At 56.4% G+C, this 24930-nt stretch overlaps 1 protein-coding gene across 1 annotated transcript; it reads right to left on the minus strand.

Moving 5' to 3' along the window:
- Positions 1-10548: 10548 nt before the first annotated feature.
- Positions 10549-24593, minus strand: LSM4 (LSM4 homolog, U6 small nuclear RNA and mRNA degradation associated). The gene is made up of 5 exons (XM_030304612.1): positions 24495-24593; positions 19850-19891; positions 16239-16337; positions 13060-13243; positions 10549-11241 (listed from the first exon to the last, which is right to left on the minus strand). Exons 1-5 carry the CDS (start codon positions 24495-24497, stop codon positions 11150-11152), a joined length of 420 nt encoding a protein of 139 aa, XP_030160472.1. The 5' UTR covers positions 24498-24593; the 3' UTR covers positions 10549-11149.
- Positions 24594-24930: the final 337 nt, after the last annotated feature.

The raw sequence follows: 24930 nt of genomic DNA on the forward strand, positions 1-24930 counted from the left end.
AACTCCCTCGCCTGCCCGCCTCCCCCTTTACTTCGCCACCGCCTCTCCTCTGGAGGAAGTGGTGAGGGTGCGGGGGAGGGCCCCCCATTCTCACTTCCCCTGAGGCAGGGCGGGGACTGCAGGTCAGGGTCCCCTCCCCCGCTGCGAGGATGGATGGGTGGGGGGGGGGTGCCCACAGGGGTGGGGGCGGGGAGCCGCAAGAGCTGGGGCTCGGCCAGCGCGGGGCGGCCCCTCGCTGGGTGACCTGAGCTCTCTGGGTTTGAATGGTTCTCATCTGAAAAATGGGGGGAAGAAACTCAACCTTGGAACAATGGATTGCTGGGTGAGAGGCCCCGCCCCAGGCCCGGGGAGACCGAGCCGGACAAGGACACTCCCAGGCCCGGAGGGGTCAGGGCCGGGCCGGAGGGAGAGATGTCGCCGTAAACACGGACTTGGACCCGGGCGGGAGGCGCATTCCAGGCGGAGGGAAGGGCGCAAAGGCCTGGAGGCTGGTGGGGACCTCCCGCCTCGCCGGGCGGCTGGGCCTGCCCAGGACCTGCCCCTCGTCGGTCCCCACAGCCCGGCCCCTCCTCTGGCGGGGGTGGAGGAGGGACCTGGAGGGCCTCCGCGCGGCCAGCCGACGCCGCACAGTTCACCCCGCGCCGCGGACCCAGTGGCGAGGGGGGCGGGTGGCGTCAGCGCCGACGTCAAGGCGAGGCGGAGCCGCGTAGACTCGGGCCCGGCGCCCGCGCCCCACGCAGAGCTGGAAGTCGTGGGTGTGGTGGTAGGCAGGGCTCGCCTTCCAGCTGTCCCGACGTTGGGGACCGGAGGGGGAAACTGAGGCCCGGCGAGGCGCGTGGCCTAGCTGAGACTGAAGCTGGGCCCCAGGGCTCCAGGGCCCCGTCTGGCAGCCCCAGCCCTTCCTGTGTCCCACACCGTCACCCTCTCCCAGTCGTTCGCTCGCGCTGGCCCGCACCGCGACAGCCCCCAGGGTCACTCGGCTGCGACGAACTGGGGTTTTGTGTGTTGTTTGCTTTCCGGCAGGTAGACAGGTCCCTACGAAACCGCCCAATGAAGCGTCACCGCAGACACGTGGGCCTCAGTTTCCTCAACCGGACAAAGGAGGAAAGCTGACATTTAACCGCGGGCTCACAGCTCCTGCCTTCGGGACGGGCGGGGGAGACAATCTAGAGGCGAGAGATACAAGTGGGGGGACACCAGCGAGGCCGAATTCGAATCCACGGCTGGCTCCCGGTCCCCCTTTTGTCCTCTATACCTCCGCCCACTCTCGTCCCACTCCCTCAGTTTCTAACCCTCTCCCCTCTCCTCCCATCTCCCTCCCCTCCCCCCACAGGCCCCGCTCCGCTCCGAGCCCCGCCGGGCCGCTAATTAAATGCAGAACTGGGGGGAGGGGGCGGCTCGCTGTTAACCCCTTCCTGCCGGGCCCAGGAGGGCTTCCCTTGGCTGAGGAGGGGAAGCGGGAACGCTGCTCAGCCCCCCTCCGCTCCTGGCTTAAGGCCCCAGGACAAGCCCATTTGACGGACGGGTAAATCGAGGCTAAGGGGCCAGCCCCGAAGCTCTAGGCAAGACCCGATTATTAATCAGGGCCTCCAGATAGGAGGGCCAGGGCCTAGAAATAGCCGAGAGAAAGGGGAGATAGGGGGAGAAAGGCAGAAGGAGACGACGGAAGGAGAGAGAGCCGGGAGGGAGGGAGGAAAAGTCTGTTGGAGCCAGACAGAAACAGCCAGAGACCCAGAGAGAGTGAGACAAATGAGTTAAGAAGAGACACCAGCTGGAGAAGGCTAGAGACAGCAGGAAGAGGAAGAGAGAAACACTCAAGTATTTTCTATGGGATTCTCCGTCCTTGGCTGGGGACTAGAACTAACTAGTGAGGAAGGAAAGGTGGCCCTCTAAATATCTACAAGGAAAACAGAGTAACTATCCCAGGCTGGCACGGTTGGGACTGGGGGGGACGCAGTGGCCCTGAGAACCATCAGTATGTGTGGTGATAGGGGACTCTTAGGCCACCTCAGGAGCTGGAGGTCCACAGGGCAAGCCCCCCCTCACTGGCTCCTGGCCCTGGGCTGGCTTGCCCACTATTCGCTGACCTCTGACAGGGCCTTGTTGCCTGAACTGAGGGTCAACCCTGACCAGGGAGCTGTAGGTCACTTCACGTTCCCACCCTGTCCTTAGAGCTCTGGGTCAGGTAGACAGGACCCAGACACAGCCATTCCACTGCCTGGGACCCCTGTCCCTCCGCACGATGACTACTGCCACTGTGGAGCTGGGTAAACGAGAGATTTGAGAGGGGCCCAACATTCTTGGGGTGCGAGCAACTGAAAAAATGGGTAATACGTCAAGCAGTGACAGGAGCTATGAAGAGATCTCAGGGGGATGTGCAGAGGATCAGTGACATCTGTGGACCAAAGGGGCACAGGGGAAGGGGGGGACCAGGGAAGGCCGGACTCCTGAAAGCTGGAATAGCACAGGCAAAGGTCCTGAGGTAGGAATGCATGATGTGCTGGAGGAGAATCTAGAAGCAGGCCTAGAGTAGGGTGAGGAGAGGGGAGACAGGGTAGGGGGATCACAGGGACACCCAGGTCACCAGCAGCTGGGGGGGGGGGTCACTGGAGTTTTTGCCAGCCCAGGAGGAGCCTGTGACAGCCCTCCCTGCCTCAGTCTCCCCACCAGTGCCCATGTTTCAGAGGATGCAGAGGAGTCTCGGGGGAATAGGCGCTGCCCAGAGCCACAGGGACCTGTCTTCTGTCCTCTGCGGGTGCCACCCTGGCCTCCTCTCACCCTCTGTGGCTCCCTGCTCTGGCTTGTCTTCCTGTTACCACCTAGCTCTGCCCCTCCTGTGGTCCAGCCTCCCAACACATGCCCATAATGTTCCTTCACCTGCAGTACCCGCCTCAGGAGACATTCCCTGGCCCCCTCCCAGGCACAGCAAAGAGACCCTTCCTCGGCTGGGGCTGGCTCTCCAACCGCCCTCAGCCCTCTCACCCTTTGGCTACAAGCTCTGCAAGAAAGGAGGAGGCTCAGGAGACTGGGTTAAGGGAAACAGGGGAAGGTGAACAGTGTGGTCCTTGAGCCTGCATAAAAATAGCTGCCCCCTCTGCGCCTGCCCCCTTCAAGGAGGCATGACGGTGGCTGCAGTGATGGGGGATGTGCCAGGAGGAGCATCCGGCAGGGCCCACGTTGCCATGGCGACGCTGACTCAGAGGCAGAGGCAGGTAGCAGCATCTAGTACCCGCCAGCCCGCCCCTGTGCTCATGGCACCCTGCCCAACCCCCACCCTCCAGCCTCCACTCTGGGGGACCTCTTTTGAAGCTGAAGAAGGGTGGGTGAGACCCCAGCATGGCTGGATGAAGTTCTCCACTCACCCCTACCCGATCACCTGCTGGAAGGTAGGAGACGCTGTTTTATCACACTAACCTGGGTACCACATCTTCCTCCTTCAGGACACTCATCTGCCCATCCATCTGTTTATATGTCCATCCATCCACCCATCCATCCATCCATCCATCTATTCATCCACCCACCCACCCACCCACTCATCTGTCCATCCCTCTATTTACCCATCCACCCAATATTTATGGAGCCCCTACTATGCGCCCACATTGTTCTCAGCACAGGGCAGTCATCCTCTGCTCCAGCATTCAAGGTATCAGAGAAGGATCTGGGCTGGGGCGATGCAGGTGACGATGATGAGGCCTCCGTGGCTTCTTGGGCCAAGGCCTTGAGAAGTTGAGGCCCCTTCTCTCCCTCCTGCTCCCAGTCTGTCTCCTCTACCACTATCTGTTTCAGACTCTATCTCCCCATCCCAGAGTACAGCCCAGACCCTTCCCCAATCCCACCCCCAGGCCCTCACCCCCAGACCATGTATCCCCTTTCCTCTTTTCCCTCATTTATTCACTCCAGCCACATGAGCCTCTGTGTTTTTCCTCCAACACACCAGCTTATTCCCACCTCAGGGCCTTTGCACATGTTTTTCTCCCTGCCTGGAAAACCCTTAAGGTCTTTACCTGGCATTTATCTTGTTTATTTCTTGGCTTCCTTATTATCTGTCTCTACGCCCATCTCCAGAGTATAAAGACTTAAGAGAGAGTCTGGTTCCTTTGGTGTCCTGTCTGCCTGTCTCTGCCTTCATTTTGCCCACTGTGAAATGGACAGATGGGAATGGTGTTCACAAGTAAGACTTTATAGAGGGGGTTGGGAGTAGGAATTAAGTCCTTAGAACTGTGCCTGGCACAGAGTAAGTGCTCAATTAACATTTCCTTAAAAATAGTCTGGGCGGGGCGGGGGGGGGGGGGCGCGCTGGGTGGCTCAGTTGGTTAAGTTCCCTACTTCAGCTCAGGTCATGATCTCACACTCCATGAGTTCGAGCCCTGCATCGGGCTCTGTGCTGACAGCTCAGAACCTGGAGCCTGCTGCGAATTCTGTGTCTCCCTCTCTGTCTGCCCCTCCCCCACTCACGCTTTGTCTCTCTCTCTCTCTCAAAAATAAACCTTAAAAATTTTTTAAAACATAGTCCAAATGTCCATGAGCTGCTGAAGGATAAACAATATATGATCCGGCTATACAATGGAATACGACTCAGCCATAAAAAGGAATGAAGCCCTGACACAGTTACATCGTGGATGAACTTTGAAAACGTCGTGCTCAGTGAAAGAAGTCAGACACAAAGGCCACCTGTTGTATGATTTCATTTATATGAAATGTCCAGAGCAGGCAAATCCATAGACCCAGACAGCAGATTAATGGTTGTTCAGGGTCTAGGGGAGAGGGAGTGGGAGGTGACTGGTAACCGGACAGGGTTTCTTTTTTTGGGTAATGAAAATGTTCAGGAGGGGTGCCTGGGTGGCTCCGTCGGTTAAGCGGCCGACTTCGGCTCAGGTCATGATCTCGCAGTTCACGAGTTCAAGCCCCACATCAGGCTCATTGCTGTCAGCCTGGAGCCTGCTTGGGATTCCATGTCCCCCTCTCTTTGCCCCTCCCCTGCTTGGTCTCTGTCTCTGTCTCGCTCTCTCAAAAACAAATAAGCATTCAATATAAAATAAAATGGTTAATTTTGTGTGAGTGAATCTTACATCAGTAATAATTTTTAAAAGAACATTGGGTGATAACTAAGGAAATCTGAATGAAGTGTGTACTTCAGTTAATAATGATCAGCTTAGGGGCGCCTGGGTGGCGCAGTCGGTTAAGCGTCCGACTTCAGCCAGGTCACGATCTCGCGGTCCGTGAGTTCGAGCCCCGCGTCGGGCTCTGAGCCTGGAGCCTGTTTCCGATTCTGTGTCTCCCTCTCTCTCTGCCCCTCCCCCGTTCATGCTCTGTCTCTCTCTGTCCCAAAAATAAATAAACGTTAAAAAAAAAAAAAACGTTTAATAATGATCAGCTTACTGCAACTTCAAGATGCCCAGCATGCACTTGCCCTTGAGCCTTCACACCTGCTGTTCCATCAAGCTGGAGGCTCCGGGGAACCTAGGAGCTGGATCAGACTCTGGGGTCTGAGCTGCAGTCTAACCATTTGCCGTCCCTCTGCCCCCTCCCCCCCCCCTCCTCCAATCACTGGAAAGGTCAGAGTGCTTGGTGGATAGGGATGATGTTGAGGACATTCCCCTGCCTTTGGAGGGTCAGGCTGCACTCTCCGGGGTGTGGGGGAGGGAGAAGGACCTCCAAGCTAGTGGAGTCCCGCAGCAAGTGGGCAGGAGAGGCAATGGATTCCATCCAGCTGGGGAGCCCTCTCCTGCTTCCAGCTGTCTCATGAACACAAACAGCAGGAACCATTTTTTGAATTTTTAAGGAAAGTTGCTGAGTAATGAAGATCTCCCTGGACAGCACTGCCGTGCCCCCAGGCTCCCTCTCCAGGAACTGAGTCTTCTGGGGTTTGTGGAAAAGACAGCCTTTCCAGAAGCTTCTGAGGAAACCATGTCGAGGCTCTCCATGGCGACAGGGAGAGTGGGAGGGAGGGAGGGAGGCCACCTCACCATCATCCACACGCACTTGGGCATTTAGGGACATCCCCGAGCCCTGCTTGCCAGGGATACTCAACATGCCAGAGGGGCACAGTGTGGAGGGACAGGCCCTGGGGGGGGGGGGCCTACAGGGAGGGTTTTCAAAGGAACAGAGAAGGGAATGAGGGAGGGGAAGACGCAGGAGGACGCACTGAGTATTTTTAGGCACTGAATGCAGCCCTGAAATATTTCCACGGCCACTCCCCGAGGGTGAGCAGGGTGACTATTTCGGTGCCTGGTTCCAGTGGAGGCGGGACGGACAAGGGTGAGTCACCGCTGGGTGGCTGGACCCAGACTGGGAGGGGGCTCTTAGGGCAGGACCGGGGGCCTTCCAGGTGACCACTCACCAGCCTGGGCCAGGCAATCAGTGCTGGCCTCCAGGGCGAGGAGGACGGTGGCCTAGCCAAGCCAAGCATGTGGCACCATCGCCAGGGTCCCCCCAGTGAGCTGCTCGGGCTGAGCCCAAGGCTTATAGAGACGGAGAGGGTCCCAGGAGGAGTTTCCGACACTCTACAGGTGATCGGTGAAGAGTGAAGCTCCCCTCTGAGCCGCATGCAAGTCTGTATGGAGCGCTTGCTGTATACCAAGCCTCCTTCCCCTTGTGATCGTCCTGACAACCCCTGTGAGGTAGAGGCCACTGTGATCCCCTGTGACCAGCAAGGAGGTGGAGGCGCAGTGGGGTAACCCTTGCCAAACATTTGGTGTATCTCGAACCCAGTCCATCAGTGGAGGCTACAGTCAGGGGAATAAGTTTTAAAGCAGGTGCCAACCTCACCCGCCCCCACCCCAAACGACTCCTGTCTCCTGATTCCATACCTGACACAGTTAAACTAGGAGAAGGTAAACGGATCCTCTAAGTTCCAGGAGGCAACAGAAGGAGGAGCTTGGAGGAGCCTCTGGAGCTGTGTGACCTGGGGGCAGGTGGCTCACCCTCTCTGTGCCTGAGTGTGGGAGCTACCTGGCACACACTGGATTGTTTTTAGGATCACGGCTTGGGTCTGATGACTCCTTTTTTTTTTTTTTAATGCTTTTTCAAAAACAAAATTTTTATTTAGAGAGAGAGAGAGAGAGAGAGAGCACACACATAAGCACATGCACTGGGGGTGGGGGTGGGGGCGGGTAGGGAGGGACAGAGAATCCCAAGCAGGCTCTGCACTGTCAGCACAGAGCCTGACGAGGGGCTCGAACTCAAAAACCATGAGAGATCATGACCTGAGCTGAAATCAAGAGTTGGGCATTTAACCAGCCGAGCCACCCAGGCGCCCGGGGTCTGATAACTCCTGACCTCATCTCTGCCCTGCCGTGACAAGCCACATAAGCTTGGGGGGCTTTTCACTTGCGGTTCCCTCCACCTGTTCCCTCCTCTCTTCCCGTGGACAGTGGCTTCTTGACCTTCGGGAGTGGATTTGAACATGCCTCCCTCGGTGAGGCCACCCCTTCCTCTCTGGAAATCTTCAATCCCAGCATCCTGGCGTTCCTAAGGAAAGACGAACCCTTCTGCCTGGGCCCTCATGGCACCCCTGCCCCCTCTTTTTTTTTTTTTTTTTTTTAACATTTTATTTATTTTTGAGACAGGGAGACACAGAGCATGAACGGGGGAGGGTCAGAGAGAGAGGGAGACACAGACCGAAACAGGCTCCAGGCTCTGAGCTGTCAGCACAGAGCCCGACGCGGGGCTCGAACTCCCGGACCGTGAGATCATGACCTGAGCCGAAGTCGGACGCTTAACCGACTGAGCCACCCAGGCGCCCCCCCCCCCGCCCCCTCTTTTACCACGTCTGTGACCTCTACTGTGGGCCGAGCCCCCAGCACCAACCTCCTCCTAGTCTCCTGGCTTCCGCTCTTGTCTCGGTCTGTTCCAGAACCCTCTGTGCCTCCCATCTTGCTCAGGGCCTGCACCTGCCCCACTTCCTACCCACTCACTTTGTTCTCGTCACCACTCTGTGCAGGGCCTTTGCACTGGCACAGGCCTTTCCCCTTGTCTGAAATGCTCTTCCCCTCGATGGCTCGCTCCCTTGGCTTCCTCCTTTTCTTGAATGTCACCCTCTGACCACCTTTCTCCCATTCTTGCTTTCTTTTTTCTCCACGCTGATGCATTCGGCTTGTTTGTTGCTCACTCACTCTGTGGAAGGTAAGGGCCACCGGGCCAGGGCTCTTTGCCTCATTCATGCTGAGTGTCCAGCAACCGGGACGGGGTGGTGGCCCCAGTTCCTCCGCCTCCAGGCCAGCCCCCTGCTCCACTGAGGCGGGCAGCTTCTCCCAGCGGTCCTGTGAGCGGACATCAGCCCCACTCCTATACCCCTTACTGGCCAGGTGTCCTCAGAGGGACAGTGGAAGACACCAGGGCACTCGCTGAGCCACTGGACACACACACACTGCTGATACCAGGACAGGCTGGGGGCCCTAGGGTCCAGATGGATGGGTGGGGAGGACACTTGTCATCATGCTCCCGTGGACTCAGCGGGCACAGGGAAGGGCTTCCCCGCGGAGCTCTTGAAGCAGCATGAGGCCCCACCGAGAAGGTGTTGAGGGGGGGTGTGTGCAGACAGGGGTGGCGCAGGAAGCAAGAGAGATGGCCCCCCCCTTCCCCCCACCCGCTGCCGCCTTGTGGGACGGATGCTTCGGGTCGCTGGCCGCATCCGTGTCCCCCAGATGGACTCTTGGCCCCAAGTCAGGCTAGCAGGGGCCAGGGCCGTCAAGGCTGGCCCTGCAGGGCTTGGGCTCCAGGCTGAGTCACACCTCCGCTCAGATGGGAACTGGAGCAAACGCCAGGGGTAGGAGGTCCTTGGTTCTTGGGAACCGGGAACAACCTACGTTGAAGGCGTCCTACTTGCCCCGAGTCACGCACCGGTCAGCTGACGAGGGCTCAGGTCCCAGCCGACAACCATCAGGCGGGTGGAAAAATCGAGGCCCACTGCTTAGGATCTAGACGGGCTCTTTTGGTTTCTCTTCTTGTTGAGGGGGCCGAGGCTGGTTTCTCGAAACCAACCGGGAAGCTTTGAAAAACGGGGCCGTCCCGACAGCCAGCTCAGAAAGACAGAACCTTCCGGAAACCCACTGCACCTAAGCGGACTGGGCTGATGAGGCGGCTCACGTCACGGGAGGGCGAGGAGGGGACTGGGCTGCAAGCCCGGGCTGCCTGGCTGGAAAGGTCAGGGCCGGCTGGCATGTCTGGCGACACACGCGGGAAGCCGCGATTACGCAGGCTGGCTCCGGTGCCGGCGCTGAGCCCCAGTGCAGAGCCGTGGTGGGGGTGGGGGGGAGGGAGAGCCTGGGCCCAAGACCCTGAACTGTGAAAGGCGTGTTCTCGTTCTAGTTGTTCTCAGGGCGGGGCTAGGTTAGGGGAGGAAAAACCAAACTGCTAGAAGCAGGAAGGGGCGGGGACTCCAAAGGGCTTCCCATTCGCAGCCTTGCTGGACACCTGACCCCAGCTTTCATCAAAGCCTCTCCAGACGGGGCCCCACAGGCTTTTATGGGCCTGTGAGTCCGGGGCCATGGGGGAGGGGAGCTGAGAACCCGGCCATCTCCCTTCCCACCCGTCCTTCTGGCTCCTGCCCCCACCCCCCACCCCCAGCCCGCAGTCTCTGAGGGATGTGATCTCTCTGGGCCTGGGGCTTTGCCAGGCGCCCCCCGGTTCCACTCTGCCTCCATGCCCTGTCCCCCGTCCGCGCCAGAGTGCTGCTTTGACACTCGACACATACTCGGGCTGCAGCAGGTCCCACGAGGGGCGCCCGAGGGAAAAGCAACGGTGGTGGCCTGGGGCAGGGCAAGAGCACATCTTGAGACGGGCTGAGGAGTCTCGGATGTGGCTACCTGCGAGACTGCCTGGCTAGCCCTCGGCAGCTCCAACCAGTGTTCTGTCTCAGGCAGCACCTTGGATGCTGATCACCCCTGAGAACGGGTCTCGACACGGTGACGATGAGAACCCGCTCTGGTGGGAAGCGGCTGGTGCCCCGTCTTGCCTCCCAGCACCAGGCTGTCCCGCGGTTCCCCTCACTTGTAACAACAAGGAAAATCAGTCCGCTGACAATGGCACAGAAGCATTTTGCAAAAGTGCTGGCTCAACATCCCAGGCAGATCACGTCTGTGCCCCAACTTGGGAGAGGAGATAAGAGCCTCATGACAAGGTTCCTCGCACGTTGCTGGAGGCAGCCGCTCGTCACAGCTTCTCTCAGTGAACCTGGTGTGAATGGTGCTTACAAAGCAGGGGCGGAGGGCAGGACACTGGTGGCAAGGATGGGCTGCGTGGGCATCACGCTGGCTCCTCCCTGGGACTTCCCTCCCCCCACTTCCCCGCATCACCTCTCTCTGCAAAGGGGCCCAGGGATGACAGGCAGACCTGGTGCTGGAGGGCCACTCCCACCGCCCGGACAACAGCCACCTCTTTCTTAAAAGGACATCATGGGACACGGAACCAGTGTCCTGTTGAAATACTTCCCCTTGGCGAGACAGGCAGCAACCCTCGAAAGGAAACTTCTTTTATGGGGCTGTGATTTCCTGAGGATACCACACTCTAGATGTGCCCAATGGCTCAAAAGGAATTAGGAATTTGCAGTTGGTAGTTGTATTTGTTTTTATTTTTGTAACACAAACAGGGAGAGAGGAGGCAAAGGGGCAGGGCGCAGCAACGTCCCAGGAACAGCTTCTGTGGCGGCATACGTTCCTACGTATTTGTTTTCAAAAGGCAGTTCTGAGGTCCGTGTTTCAGGAAACTCCCAAGGCTGTCAATCTCAGTGCAAACAGCTTAAAATAAAAACCTCCGGTCTGTTCACCACAGGAGGATCCAACTCAAAATGCAAAATAAGCCTGTTTGGAAAGCGCCCGCCCTCAAAACAAGAGCGAGGGCTTTAAAGACATATTAAACACAGAATCTTCCAGGAATCGAGTCAGCTGCGGCATCACAGAACCAAAAACACCAAATAACATATCCAACTGTAGAACTGCTGGCTTTAAAAAATAAAGGGGTGGGGGTGGGGGTGGGACTTACGTAAAAAGGATCACAAAATGACAGACGGGGAGGGACGGGGGCTCTTCCCCAACACCTGCCTCTTCTTTTTGCTCTGAACACACTCCCGAATCGGAGAGCAGGACCGCAGCGTCAGGGAGCGGCAACAGATGCTCAGGGGCAGCTCAGTCTCGGGGGGACGAGGGGCGGCTCACTGTTTGCCCGCCTGTCTGCCCGGCTTCTTTTCCGGCTGACCTCTGCCTGTGCCTGGGATCCCACCTCGGCCCCGGCCACCAAACACACCTGTGAAAACAGAGGAGGGGGCTGCAGCAGAGCCGGGTCTGGAAGTCCAGCTGAGATGTGGGGTGGTGCTCCAGAAAGTTCTCAGTGTTGACGAGGGACAAGACCAGCTCCCCAGGGGTACGAGGGATGGCAGGGAGGACAGAGGTCAGCTCCCAGTCACACGGGGGCTTGGGGCGGGCTTCCTGGGAGAGGGCCTGGGGCCAGGGTAGGGGGGAGTCATCAAAAGGACAGAGCCAGATGGCTTCCAGGAGGAGGGGAGCGAGAGCCCGAACAGGGACAGCACTCAGCCCAGGGGGAGGGGCACAGGCCCCCAGCTCTGAGGACCCAGGCTTCTCTTTGCCGGCACCGCCCACACCCACTGGCCCAGGAGAGAAACCGTTGGGAGATTCTGTGTGTCCAGCCTGGGGGCGGGGATAAGGGAGTTCTCTGCCCTCTAACCCCCGCTGGCCAGTGATGGGCCTGTGTTTCTAAGACATTTTATGTGGAGCCCGAGGTAGGAGCTGTGTAGGAGGCTGAGTAGTCAGGGATAGAACACAACCCCACCCAGGGAGGACCCGGAAGGACCAGGGCAGCATGGGGACACAGAAAGGTGCCCACAGTCCCCCTTCCGCCACAAACCCACAGCGGGCCCTACAGGGACTGACGCCAATGCCCGCAGAAGCTGCCTCTCCTCACCTCTCACGGGCAAGACCAGCTCTGCCACACACCGTGAGATTTCCAGCTGCCGCCGAGGGTCCCATGGGCTCTCTTTTCAGAGTGGCCCAAGGAATTACTCCTCCCTGTCTCTGCTCCTCTGGGCAGCTCACTCAACAGTGGTGGCCCCCAGCACGAAGAGCCAGCCCCCAGGTATGGAAAAGGCCCAGTTCACCCCCAGGCCTCGGTAACCCTCCATCTGGAGTGCCCTCTCTGCCTCCTCCCTCTGGCTCACTCCTGACGATCACGGGAACCTCGAGGCTCCGGGCTGACTCTGTCCGTCCTGGCCCTGCCTGTGAGCCCCCGGCGGGGGCGGGGGGGGGGCCTAGGCCTGGCACACAGAAGGCCCCTACAGATGGAAGAGACAAAGCCAGGGCCCTCCAACAAGAGGAGTGAGTGGAGGGTGGGGGGTCTGCAGATGGCCTCTGGGCTCAGGCCACAGCTGACTGCACAACAAATTGAATTTTAAGCCAGATTTATAATCCCGGGGTTGGGGGTAGGGTGAGGGGAGTCCATCAAAAAGGCATGAACTCTTCCTTGTATAAAGGAGAGACAGCAGGGAAGGGTCTCACGCCAGGCCCTGAGCTGGGATTCTCACCAGCAACCTGGTGAGGCAGGGGCCCCCAGACTCTCTGCAGAGGAGAACCTGAAGCTGGGGAGGTGCCTCGCCATGCCCAGAGCACCTGCCAGGACCCACAGGTGGGCATCAGACGAGGGCTCAAGTCCCAGGTCAGCACAGGCACCGCATCAGTAGGCTGAGCTGGACCCAGAGTTAAGGGAGCACCGATGACTGCTGCCGGGCAGAAGGGCCCAGGTCGGGGAGGAGGGGGGGGTCAGCACCACCCACCAGGACTACACGATGCTCCTTGGGTTGGGCCTGTGGGGCTGGGGCAGGCAGCAAACAGCAGCACCAGGAGAGCCCTGTGAGTCATGACCCCCAGCTCTACGTAGGGGGCTCAGAGCCAGGCCTGTGGCACCGTGACGGCACCACCCAAGAATGTCAACACTGGGACGGGATGGCTGACACGTGCTGCTGCAGCCACCCTTCAGCGGCAAGGCCCGGGCAGACCCCGTGGCCTAGCCAGTTGGAGGGGTCGGGGGGAATGAGGGGAGAGAAAGGCCTACCTCGCCCAGCACCCCCCATGCCTCGACCCTTCTGCTGCTTCTGCTGTTGCAGGCCACCGCGGCCACGGCCCTTGGCCACCACCTCCTCCTTGACCATGTCGATGATCTCATCAGGTATGCGCAGGTACTTGATCGTGCTGCCACGGATGTAGCACTCGGGCATCCGCCAAAACTTGTCCCCATCCTGTGTGAGAGAAGGGGGAGTCTCAGATCAGGGGAGCATGGGGGGAGTCCCTGCAGAGGGGGTGCAGATGGCCAGGGCACATCTGTCCCTCATGTCCCCATTCCCACCTGGGCCACAGTCCTAGCCTCCCTGCACCTGCAATCACCCCTGCGAAGTTCTCAGTCCTGGACTTGATGTGGGGGGGTGGGGGAGCTGCCTTCCAGTGGAATCTCTCCAGACCCTTGGTATCCCTTTATACAGGAAGAGTCAGGGGATCACATGAGATAGCTTCCTCATTCTCGACCTGTCCTCCAGTGTGGGACAGGGTTTGTTACCTGCGGCCCACAGCCCAGAGAAGGCTGTGGCCCTACGTACCAGGCACTGCCACAGCCTGGCCATGGCCCAGCCCCTCCACTCTCCTGCCCTCAGCCTTCTAGAACCCACCTTCTGGAACCCTCTCCTCCTGCCCTGACTCATTCATTCATCCACATGTCTCCTGACAGGCTCTGAGCTGGGCGTGGGACACAAGTAAGTGGGATAGAGACTCTGTGTGACCGGTGAAGAGGGCGGGAGGGGGTGGCAAGGCTGGCCAGAGGCGGCAACCAATGATGCCAGTTTTCAGAGGAGCTAATTAAGGCTGGAGAGATTAGAAGGCTTGCAAAGTCACAGACTCCGGAGCAATGCCAACGCTGCAGGTCCTAGGATGTCAACTGCCTCCCCCCCCCCCCCGCCCCGTACCCTGTGACCAGCACAAGGCCTTGCTCCACACCCCCTCCTGTTGCCCTTGGGCAGGAGCCCAGGGCCTCTTCCTTCAGATTAGTTCTCCAGCCCCACCCCTGGTACCCTGAGCCAGAAGTCTTGGCAGCCCTCTCCTCCCTGCACATCCCTAGAAATCAGACCAAGACACTTCCCTTCTCAGAACCCAATCAGGGCCCCCTTGGCCCAAGGACAAGGTCCAAACTCCTCAGTGTGGCTCCCAAGGGCCTGAGATCTAGCCCCACCCTGGCTGCCCTCTCTCAGCTCTCGATGACGTGCCTTCCAGATGGAAACTTCTGGAACACACAGTGGGCTTCTTGCCTCTAGCACTTTGCACATGCTGTTCCCACTTTTCCATGTCTGGCTAACTCTGACCCCCGACAGGCCTTGCTTCCCAGCCTCCTTGAAACCCCCGGTCCTCATGCATAACACTTCCCAGCAGTGCCTGGGTCAGGCCGGTCTGGCCCAGTGGAAGTACTCAACATGAGAAATGGAAAACTAAGGGCCAAAAGGAATGTCTGGGGGCCAACTCTTCCCAAGAGTGTGCGCAAGCCCCCAACCCGCACAGGAATCCCATGAGGTCTCGCGGCACTCCTCTCCCAGGAAAGGTAGGCCAGGGGCCAAGTCCGCAGGGATGCAAAGTACAGCCTGACAGAAACAGAATGATTCCATGGAAGCTCAGGGCTGGGACTGGCTGCTCAGGGCTCAGCTTTCCCTTAGCCAAGGACGGGCTGGGCCCAGCACACTCCCTGCAGGAACCAGAGCTTACTCTGCATTCCCTGGCAAGAGCTGAGCAGCCTGAGCTGAAACCACCCTCCAACCAACCTTAGCTTTCCAGTGCTTTCTTGGCCCCTGGGGTGTCTGTATCCTGCCCATGCTGCCTGCTGCCCAAGGGAGGTGCTGCTACCACATGTTTACAGATGAGGATGCCGGAGAGCCCAAGTGACACTGAACCTCACACCGGCCTCTCTTTCCAACCAGTAGATACAAAGGGAGGACGACCCAGGAGGACCCACAGGTCCAGTCTCTGCTGGCGGTGGAGGTCAAGGCTGACCTCGCCCTGAGAACTGGCGGTTGCTTCCAGGCCCCAGCAGTGGACACAGACCTACTGGCCACGTGCTCGGCTATGCACTGTGACAGCGTCTGCTATAGCCACACTGGAACTGCCCAGACACCTGCTGCCAGAAGGGCGGCATGAAAACCCGGAGAAAGTTTCTAGCGGGACACCTCCCACAATGTACCATCACAAGAAGCAGGGCACAGAGCCACACAGGTGAGGGGAGACGGTCACACTTACCACTTTGCCTGCCGGGGTGTGAACCATCCAGGAGGACGGCCCAGGGGCAAGACGGGCTGCCTAGTGCTCTGCTGTACTCTGGGATGGCAAGCCTCAGGGCACCTGCCCACGGGCTCAAGACAGCCCCATTCTGGATGGTCCCCCTGCACCTTCCTCCCCTGTAACATAGGGGGCTGTTGCCAAAAGGGGGATGGAGACTGGAATCGAGGCAGAAGGAAAGCCCTGGCAAACCCCAACACAGGTTAGCAGTAGAGAGCCCTGCCTTCACCACTATCATCATTCTCATTGCTCTGTGGGTCATCCTGAGGGCTGGGGAGGCCTGTGACCCTAGACCTCCAGTCCTGGCCCATCCAGGGGTCCTCCTGGCCCTGTACTTCCTGGTTTGAGGCCTTGGGAGGTAAACAAGTTTCCTAGTCCACAGGGCCACAGGGCTGCCCTCGCCCCCTGGTGGCCTGGACATCCCATGGCCACATCACCCTGGCCTGCTTGGCGAGAGATATACACAACCAGGACCAAAGGCAGCAGAGGCTGACAAGGAAGGTCAGGTTTGCCTTGGAGGCCACCGTCCTACCTGGACACTAGGGATCTGAAACCAGAAGTGCCCCCTAGGCCTAAGTCCTTCTTGTTTAGGATGGGCACCAGAGGTGGGGGGATGGGGCAGCGTCCCCATAGGTGCAAAGTCCGGGGCACCAGGTGGAGTTGGAGGCCCGCACATCTGCCCCCACCACACCTGGACCAGTCACTCGGGCCCCGCCCTTCCTAAGCCCGACTTCTTCCATAGCCTTACCCGGGCGGGATGACCTGGCAGATGTCATCCCACAAGGGCAGGGAGGGACCTTCACTCCCCTGAGGGCGCTGAGGCTCTATAAGCCCCAGATCTTATACCAGCCTGGCCCTGCCTGACCAGCTGTGCCAGAAGGCCCCCAGGCAGTGGGCGCAGACTCAGGGCACGAGGGCACTCACCCTAGATGTGCAGATCACCTCTCGAAGGTTAATGTTCATCCAGTTATCACAGCTCACCAGGTGCCCATTGTATGTCTCTCCATTTTTGAGTTCCACCAGCTGGAAAGAAACGGCCCCAAGTCAGCCATGGGTCCCAAGGGAAGCGCAGCCCTACTTCTAAGAGCTACGGGACTATGGCCCGGGCCTCATTCTGACACATCCTAGCACCTCTTGGGACCCAGTAGCTACAGCACATGGTGCCTAACATGGTCCACACACACACATCCCCACCCCCTGACCCCCGGCCTCAGTGGCCCATCTTACAGGCGACACGTTTTACATCCTCTGTATGTTTTGCTGGGCATCGTAGACTTCTATGATGAAACCAAAAAAAAATTTTTTTTTTAAAGTTTATTTATTTATTTATTTATTTATTTATTTATTTTTTTTAATTTTTTTTTTCAACGTTTATTTATTTTTGGGACAGAGAGAGACAGAGCATGAACGGGCGAGGGGCAGAGAGAGAGGGAGACACAGAATCGGAAACAGGCTCCAGGCTCTGAGCCATCAGCCCAGAGCCCGACGCGGGGCTCGAACTCACGGACCGCGAGATCGTGACCTGGCTGAAGTCGGACGCTTAACCGACTGCGCCACCCAGGCGCCCCTAAAGTTTATTTATTTTTGACAGAGACAGAGTGCAAGCATGAGCTGGGGAGGTGCAGAGAGAGAGAGAGGGAGACACAGAATCCGAAGCAGGCTCCAGGCTCCGAGCCGTCAGCACAGAGCCCGATGCGGGGCTCGAACCCACAAACCGTGAGATCATGACCTGGGCCGAAGTCGGACGCTTAACCGGCTGGGCCACCCAGGTGCCCCGAAACCAATTTTTTTGTGCAAAGCAAACAAACAAAAAAACAAAAAACAAAAACCAAACAAACCCACAAAAAAATCCTCTACAAAGCTTTCTTTAAAGGAACCAGCGAGGTTTGGGTAACAGTGGCCACTGATTCATGACAGCTGGGAAGGCACACCTCAGCTGGTCCGGGCAGGTGTGCCAGGGGCAGGTGTTCTTTGATGGCACATGGGTGAGCTTTGGTGGTCTGGAAAGTCTTTTTCCATCCAACGCTTACTTACTCGTCTGTTTTGTTTTATTTTATTTATTTATTTATTTATTTATTTATTTATTTATTTATTTATTTTTAAAGCCTTTTTAAAAAAATTTTATTCATTTTGTGTTTTTTATTTTTTATTTTTTTAACATTTATTTAGTGAGAGACAGAGAGAGACAGAGCATGAGCAGGGGAGGGGCAGAGAGAGAGAGAGGAAGACACAGAATCCGAAGCAGGCTCCAGGCTCCGAGCTGTCAGCACAGGGCCCGACACGGGGCTCGAACTCATGAACTGTGAGATCACGACCTGAGCTGAAGTAGGACGCTTAACTGACTGAGCCACCCGGTCGCCCCCTTACTCGTCTATTTTAATGTGTTTTGGGAAAACACAAGTAGTAGCACATCATTCTGAAAATATGCTGACATTTAAAAAAGAATCAACTGGGGGGAAAAAAAAAAAAGAATCAACTCAGGTACCTGCCCAGGAGAAATAAAAACAAACATCCACGCAAGAACGAGTGTACAAATGTCACTGTGGCCAAAACAATCCCAAAAAGACAAAAAATAGAAACCACCCACATGTCCATCATCAGCAGACAAATGGATAAACAAACTGTGGTATGTCTATACAAAGGAGTATCACATGGCCATAAGGAACGAAGCCCTGATACACGTTAAAATGTGGACGAACCTCGAAAAATATCATGCAGAGTAAAAGAAAACAAACACAAAAGGCCACACAGTGCATGATCCCATTTCTAGGAAACGTCCAGAAGAGGCAGATCCATAGACACAGAAGGCAGGTTAGTGGTTGCCAGGGGCTGGGGGAAGGGGAGTCACTGTTAACAGGGATGGGGTTTCCTTCCCGGGTGATGAAATTGTTCTGAAACTACACAGAGGTGGTTGGTTGTTTACAACACTGTGAATGTACTAAATACCCCTGAGTTGTATGTGTTAAAAGGCTGAATGGTAGGGGCGCCTGGCTGGCTCAGTCAGAAGAGCATGTGACTCTTAATCTCGGGGTTGTGAGTTTGAGCCCCTTGTTGGGTGTAGAGATTGCATAAATAAATGAATTAAGTAAAAACTTCAAAAAAAAAAAAGGTTCAGGGGCACCTGGGTGGCTCAGTCAGTTAAGCTGCCGGTTTCGGCTCGAGTCATGATCTCACAGTTCATGGGTTCCAGCCTCACATCAGGCTCTCTGCTGTCAGCGCAGAATCTGTTTTGGATCTTCTGTCTCCCTCTCTCTGACCCTTACTTGCTTGCTTGTGCATGCACACACACACTCTCTCTCTCAAAAGTAAATAAACATAAAAAAAAAAAGATTGAACTGTCTATGAATTATATTTCAGTAAAAAAGAGAGAACAGAATATACTGACATATATCACACACTGTATGATTATGGGCAAAAGTCATTTAGGGAAAAAACACGCGTTATGTGATCCCACGTATATTTTTAAAAAGCACATTCATGTTTATACACGTATGTTAAAAGTCTGGATGTGCAGGGCACCTGGCTGGCTCAGTAGGTGTAGCATGTGACTCTTGACCTTGGGTTTGTGAGTTTGAGCCCCATTTGGGCCAGGAGTCTACTTAAAAAAAAAAAAAAAAGTGTAGATGTGCATATATCAAAGATATAGTTAATTTGCTGGGAAGGTTAATGAAGAGAAGCTTCTAGGTTTTTTTTAATGTTCACTTGGTTTTGAAGGAGAGAGAGACAGAGCATGAGCAGGGGAGGGGCAAAGAGAGAGAGAGACACAAGAATCTGAAGCAGGCTCCAGGCTCTGAGCTGTCATCATGGAGCCCAACGTGGGCTCGAACTGAAGGGCCATGAGATCATGACCTGAGCTGAAGCCGAATGCTTAACTGATTGAGTTACCCAGGTGCCCCTGGAGCTTCTAGTTTCTATGTATCTCTAGTGTTTGACATTTTTAAAAAAAGTTTATTTGTTTTGAGAGAGAGAGAGAGAGCATGTGTGTGTGTAAGTGTAGGGGGCAGAAGAGGGGCAGAAAGAGAGGGAGAGAATCCAAGCAGGGTCCGCACTCAGCGCAGAACCTGACCTGGGGCCTGATTCCACAAAACTTGAGATCGTGACTTGAGCCGAAATCAAGAGTCGGACACTTAACCCACTGAACCACTCAGGTGCCCCATGGTGTTTGACATTTTTTCCCCCTAAGTTTTTAAACGTTTATTTATCTTTGAGAGCAAGAGAGAGAGAGAATCCCAAGCAGGCTCTGCATCGTCAGCACAGAGCCCGACACAGGGCTCGATCCCATGAACTGTGAGATCATGACCTGAGTCGAAATCAACAGTCGGATGCTGAACTGCCTGAGCCACACAAGTGGCCCAGTGTTCAACATTTTAATAAGCATGTATTACTTTTATAAGCAGCAGAACTAACCCAAGTCCTGACACAGGCAGAAGAGGGTTAGGAGGGCAGGTCTGCCTCACCCTTTGCCCAGTGTCCCCACCCCCATTCTGAGGCCGGCCCCCACTGAAACTCCTTGCCCCCGACCCACACGGACTCACCATGGGATGATTCTGAGCAGTCTTCAGCAGTGACAAGGGAAGCTGTAAGGCAAACAAAGGCACGTGACTTGTCTGTCTGATCAGCACCAAGGAGCCTTGGCCTCTGGGCACAGCTGGGACTCCAGTCCCACAAATCTGCCAGCTCATCACAGTGCTGGGGGTGCGGGAGCATGCATCCCTCACCCCGATAGAAGACACGTGCTCCCAACTCTGCCCAACCCCAGGACACACGCTGCCTCCCGGTGTGGTAAAATTTCAAAAGCCTGCCTCCTGCCCAAGATCAGAGGCAGCAGTCACCTGGTCTTGGGGCTGACCAAGGGCATTTCTTTATAACTCACGTTGCATATATTTACACCCTCGACAGGAAAGGGCTTAGTCCTCCGTGCTTATCAGTAGCATCACAGCACACAGATCCTACCGCTGGTTGCGTTCTTTACTCAACTGCTGTCTCTGAGATGCATCCATGTGAATACATGCAGCTCCTTCAACTTCATCCTCAGTGAGGTTATTGTCACACCCACTCTACAGATGGGGATACTGAGGCTTAGAGACTGAGGACCTTGCTGGGCACTATAGAGCTAGTAAGAGATAGAGCCTGGCTTGACCCCATTTGCTGGAAGGCAGTTCATGCTGAGCCCACGCCTCAAAGGGCAGCCAAGCAGCCTTCATCGAAGGTGGCTACGTCTGAGCTAGGTTTTCAGAGAGCACTCCATCAGGTAGGAGGAAGAAACATTCCAGAAAAAAAATCTGTCATTACTACAAGTGACAGCAAATAAAAGATGCACTCTTTGAAATATCACCCACACAAAGTTTTCAAGATATTAAAAAAAAAAAAAAATCTGCTCTTCTCATTTTGGGTGTACAAATCACGACCCACATACTAAGGGCCTGCCTCTCGGTCTCCAGGAGGGTGACCTCGGGTGGCAGTGCTTGGGTCCGGGATTCGATGACAGGCCAGCCGGCAAGGCCAGATGAAGGTTCCGGACCGAGGGTCCCACGGATGAGACACTGCCTCAGCGGGGGGGACGGGAGCTTCACTGTACCCTGTCCTGGCAGTTCTGGAATCCGAAGTCACCCTGCCCCCCAGAAGCTCTCTGCAGGGGAGTCTCAGCCTGCCCTCACCCTCCCAACGCAAGGCAGCTGCTTCTCCAGGTGGTGGCGACTGGAGGCCAGAAATGGCCCTCAACCCCCACAGGGGGGCCCCAGTGGAAAGACCTGAGCGGGGATTCCCACATCCCATAGACCTTCTCTATGAAGGGCTGCCCAGGGGAGGTCCAGCGCCGGCAGGAAGCCAGGCCCAAGCCCACTTCCTGTATTGGCTTCCTGGAAGGGCAAGAGAAGAAGGGGCCACGTGGAGAAGAGGTGGCTGCTGAGAGGAGGGCGGGCAAGCAGGCTGGGGCCCCAAAGAGACAACCTGCAGCTCCTGTGCCCTCATCTGTGCGATGGTGCCCGGGTGCAGAGAGCCATGGAAAAACAGGAGGCTCCGACTCCCACGTGGGGGCCGCGAGCCTCGGTCGCCTTTTACAGTGGAGAAGCTTCAGGCTTTCCTGGGCAAGCCTGTTATCTTGTGTCCAAAATGGGAACGTGGACCAGGGTGACACGCTCGGGTCTTCCTCCCAGATTACCTGAGGGGGCAGGGCCAGGCTGGCCCTGGAAGGCATAGAAGATGGACTCAGCACTGAGAGGCAGAGAGAAGTGCAGCCAAGGCCCCTCTAGATGAGGGACCAGCGGCCAGAGCAGGAGGGACCTTCCAGGGACACACAGCAAGATCCTGGTAAAGCCCATGAAAGCTGATGTCCGTCAGCAGGGGACCCACAGGGGTCCTCCTACGGCATACACAGCTTCTTTTTATTTTTGGGAAAGCACAAGCCAGGGAGGGTCAGAGAGAGGGGGACAGAGGGTCCGAAGCAGCCTCTGCACTGACAGGCTGACAGCAGCAAGCCAGATGTGGGGCTGGAACTCACAAACCGTGAGATCCTGACCTGAGCTCAACTGACTGAGCCACCCAGGTGCCCCGCTTTTTTTTTTTTTTTTTTAAGTTTATTTATTTATTTTTGAGAGAGACGGAGTGGGAGGGAGAGTGTGAGCGGGGGAGGGGCAGACAGAAAGGAGAGAGAATCCCAATCAGCACAGAGCTCGAACTCATGGAACTGTGAGATCAGGACCTGAGCCGAAATCAAGAGCCTGACACTCAACTGAGCCACCCAGGCATAGGCTTCTCTGCCGGCGCTGGCCTTTCCCTTGTCCCGGCTACTGGCACCACAGCCCTGAAGAAGCCACGGCTTCCTCGGCTGTCACTGGCAGTGCCCTATTCACAAAGCAGCTGAGAAGGCGTCTGAGACACAGAAGGCACCAAAACCTGCTCCCAACACTCCCCTGCACATCCAGGCCCCAGGCAGGTCACAAGGCCAAGCCAGCTCCAGCCAAACTGGACCATTCGGTTTCTCACAAGCCACACCCATTTGTGCTGTACGACCTTTGTTCCCCAAGTTCCCTCTGCCTGAGCTGTCCTTCCCCAGGCTGGTAGCTGCTCCCATATCACTTCTTAAGGCTGTTGGCCAAGCCCTCATAATAACCTCGTCTAGGGATTGAGATTTCCACCTGGGCCACCCACTGCTGCTTCCATTATAGGACAGAGCCAGTCTCTAATTATCTTGTTTATTATGTCTCCCTGGCTAGACTGGAAAACTCAGAGGGTGTGGACTTTGTCCAGTGCCGAGCTTGGAGCCAGGCACTTGAGAGGGACTCAGTAAATATTTGCTGAACAAATACACAAGAAAATGCACACATCATCCAGGGAGGCAAGCGGTGTGGGTGGAATAACTGCCCCACCCCACAGATAAGAAAAGGCGAGGCTCAGATGGGGAGGGGTGGCATCGGAACAGTCCCCCCAAGGCTGCAATGGCCGGGAGCAGTGTCCACATCTTGCCATCTTCCAGATCTTTATCCCTAAACTGAGCCGGAGACAGAGGCTAGAGGAAGGGGAAGATCCCTGAGAACTTAAAAGACTCGGTGGGGAAGAAGTTCTTGAAGGTGACCAGGGAGATGGCACAGGGCAGGACACCATTGGGGGAGACAAGGCTATCTGGAGTTGGGAAAGTCAAAAGCTTCAGAAAAGAGCCTCCCTTCCTCTAGGCTTTTTCAGAATGTCTGGGGTCTGGTTCTCAGGTCTAAACCAATCTAAGGCTAGACCTGACAGCTTCCCGAGGCTCCCAATTCAGGAAGCTGTCATGGATCCACCCTCCAGACCTCCTGCTTTCGGCCCCACCATGACCACAGGGAACTGGCAGCGTGTCATGCGTTGTCCCTTCGTGAACATTCTTCAGGCTGAAAAAATAAGTCTTTCCACAAGCACTGTTCTAGGCTCAGGCAACAACTTATCAGGGATAAAAGTCAAAGATCCTGCCTCCAGGGAGCTTGACGAGGAAGGAAACTTCCGGTTCCGCCCATGCCCTCAGGTCAATTCTGCCCTCCAGCAGAGAGGAACACACTCCCTTCTCTCAATTCCTGCAACAGCCAGCAGTATTTAGTGCAAGCCTTCCCTAACCCTCAGGGTGACTGGTGCTGATGGGCTAGGCACTCTCCTTAGGAGGCCTGGCTCTGAATTTCTGTGTGGTCCTGCTTCCCTGTCCACACATTTTAATTTTTTTTTTTTTTTGAGGAGAGAGAGAGCATGCAAAAAGAGGGGCAGAGGGAGCGAATCCAAAGCAGGCTCCATCCTCAGCTACAGGGCTCCATCCCATGACCCTGGGGTCGTGACCTGAGCCAAAATCAAAAGTTGGACGCTCAACAGACTGAGCCACTCAAGTACCCCTACACATTTTTTTTTTTTTTAAAGTAAGCTCTACGCCCAACACGGGGCCTGAACTCACACCCCCAGTATCAAGAGTCGCATGCTCTACCAACTGAGCCAGCCAGGCGCACCTCCCTGTCTATACTCTGAAGGTACAGGCACTCTCTGGCCTAAGTCCAGAACTTCCAGACCCGAGAGCAGCATGGTTCTGGAGAGGTTTCCGGTCAGGGCCTCAGTTTCTCCTTCAGTGAACTGGGAGGGTGCAGTGATTCCACTCGTGGTTCAAAATGCCCTTTCTCCAGAAACGACACCCTGTGTGATCCAGGGAGAAGGCAAATCTCCTCTATGGGCCTGTTTTTTTCAGCCTGAAAACGAGTGGCACAGAAGACTTGTGCTAACATTCTAAGAACCTTGCAGGTCTTGAAAGTCTCAGAACTGGCTTAATTTGAGAACTCAGATCGGCCCCCTGTCGCTCCACCTTTCCAATATATGAAGTTAGATTAGGTCGGATGCACTTGGAGCCACTCCCTGCCCGAACTCACTCTAAGGCGTTCACCGGACCCTTTGCCGGGTCCCCTCTCTCAGGCCTCGGTTTCCCCATCTGCAAGGTGGGAAGACTGCAGCTAGGCAGACGTATTATGAGTACACGTTCGTCCAATCCTAAATTCCCTGAGAGCGACGTGCTGGGTGCCCTGGGAGACCTCCCTGCCCTCGTCTGCGGCCGGGGGGCAGAATCGAGGCCCTGGCTGCACTCTAGCTCCGTGTCGCCCCTGCCTCAGCGCCCGCCCCGAAGGCGCTCGGCGGCCGCGTCCCCCGCCTCCCGGAGAGACCTCGCAGCCGCGCAGCCCTCACCATGGTGTCGGCGGGGAGCCGGCTAGCCGACCACTTCCGCCGCCGCCGCTCACGCTCCTGCCGGTAGCCGCCCTGCCGCGCGCCACTAAGCTGAAATGAAGTGGCAGCGACGTGAGCCAGTCAGCGCGGGGCTCGAGGGAAGAGCAACCAATCAACGTGGAGTAGGGAGGGGTCGGCTAGACAAGAGGGACAAGGTTGGCTGTGTTCTCGCTGGAGGAATACGGGAGAGGGCCGTAAAGTGTCGACGTGAGTGCTGAAAAAGGGGCGGAGCCACGCGCGCCAGCTCCAGTGGCCTTGTGGGTAAAGGCGCATGCGCAGGTGAAACTCTCTTTGCTCTCCTGGGCTCCGCGCTGTGGGCAAAGCCGGATATTGCCACAATTTGCAAAGGAAGAAATTGAGGCTTCGTGGTTATTGGGTTGTGTCTAATGCCTCCCTT

This window comes from Lynx canadensis, chromosome A2 (assembly GCF_007474595.2).
Source record: "Lynx canadensis isolate LIC74 chromosome A2, mLynCan4.pri.v2, whole genome shotgun sequence".
Taxonomy (NCBI): domain Eukaryota; kingdom Metazoa; phylum Chordata; class Mammalia; order Carnivora; family Felidae; genus Lynx; species Lynx canadensis.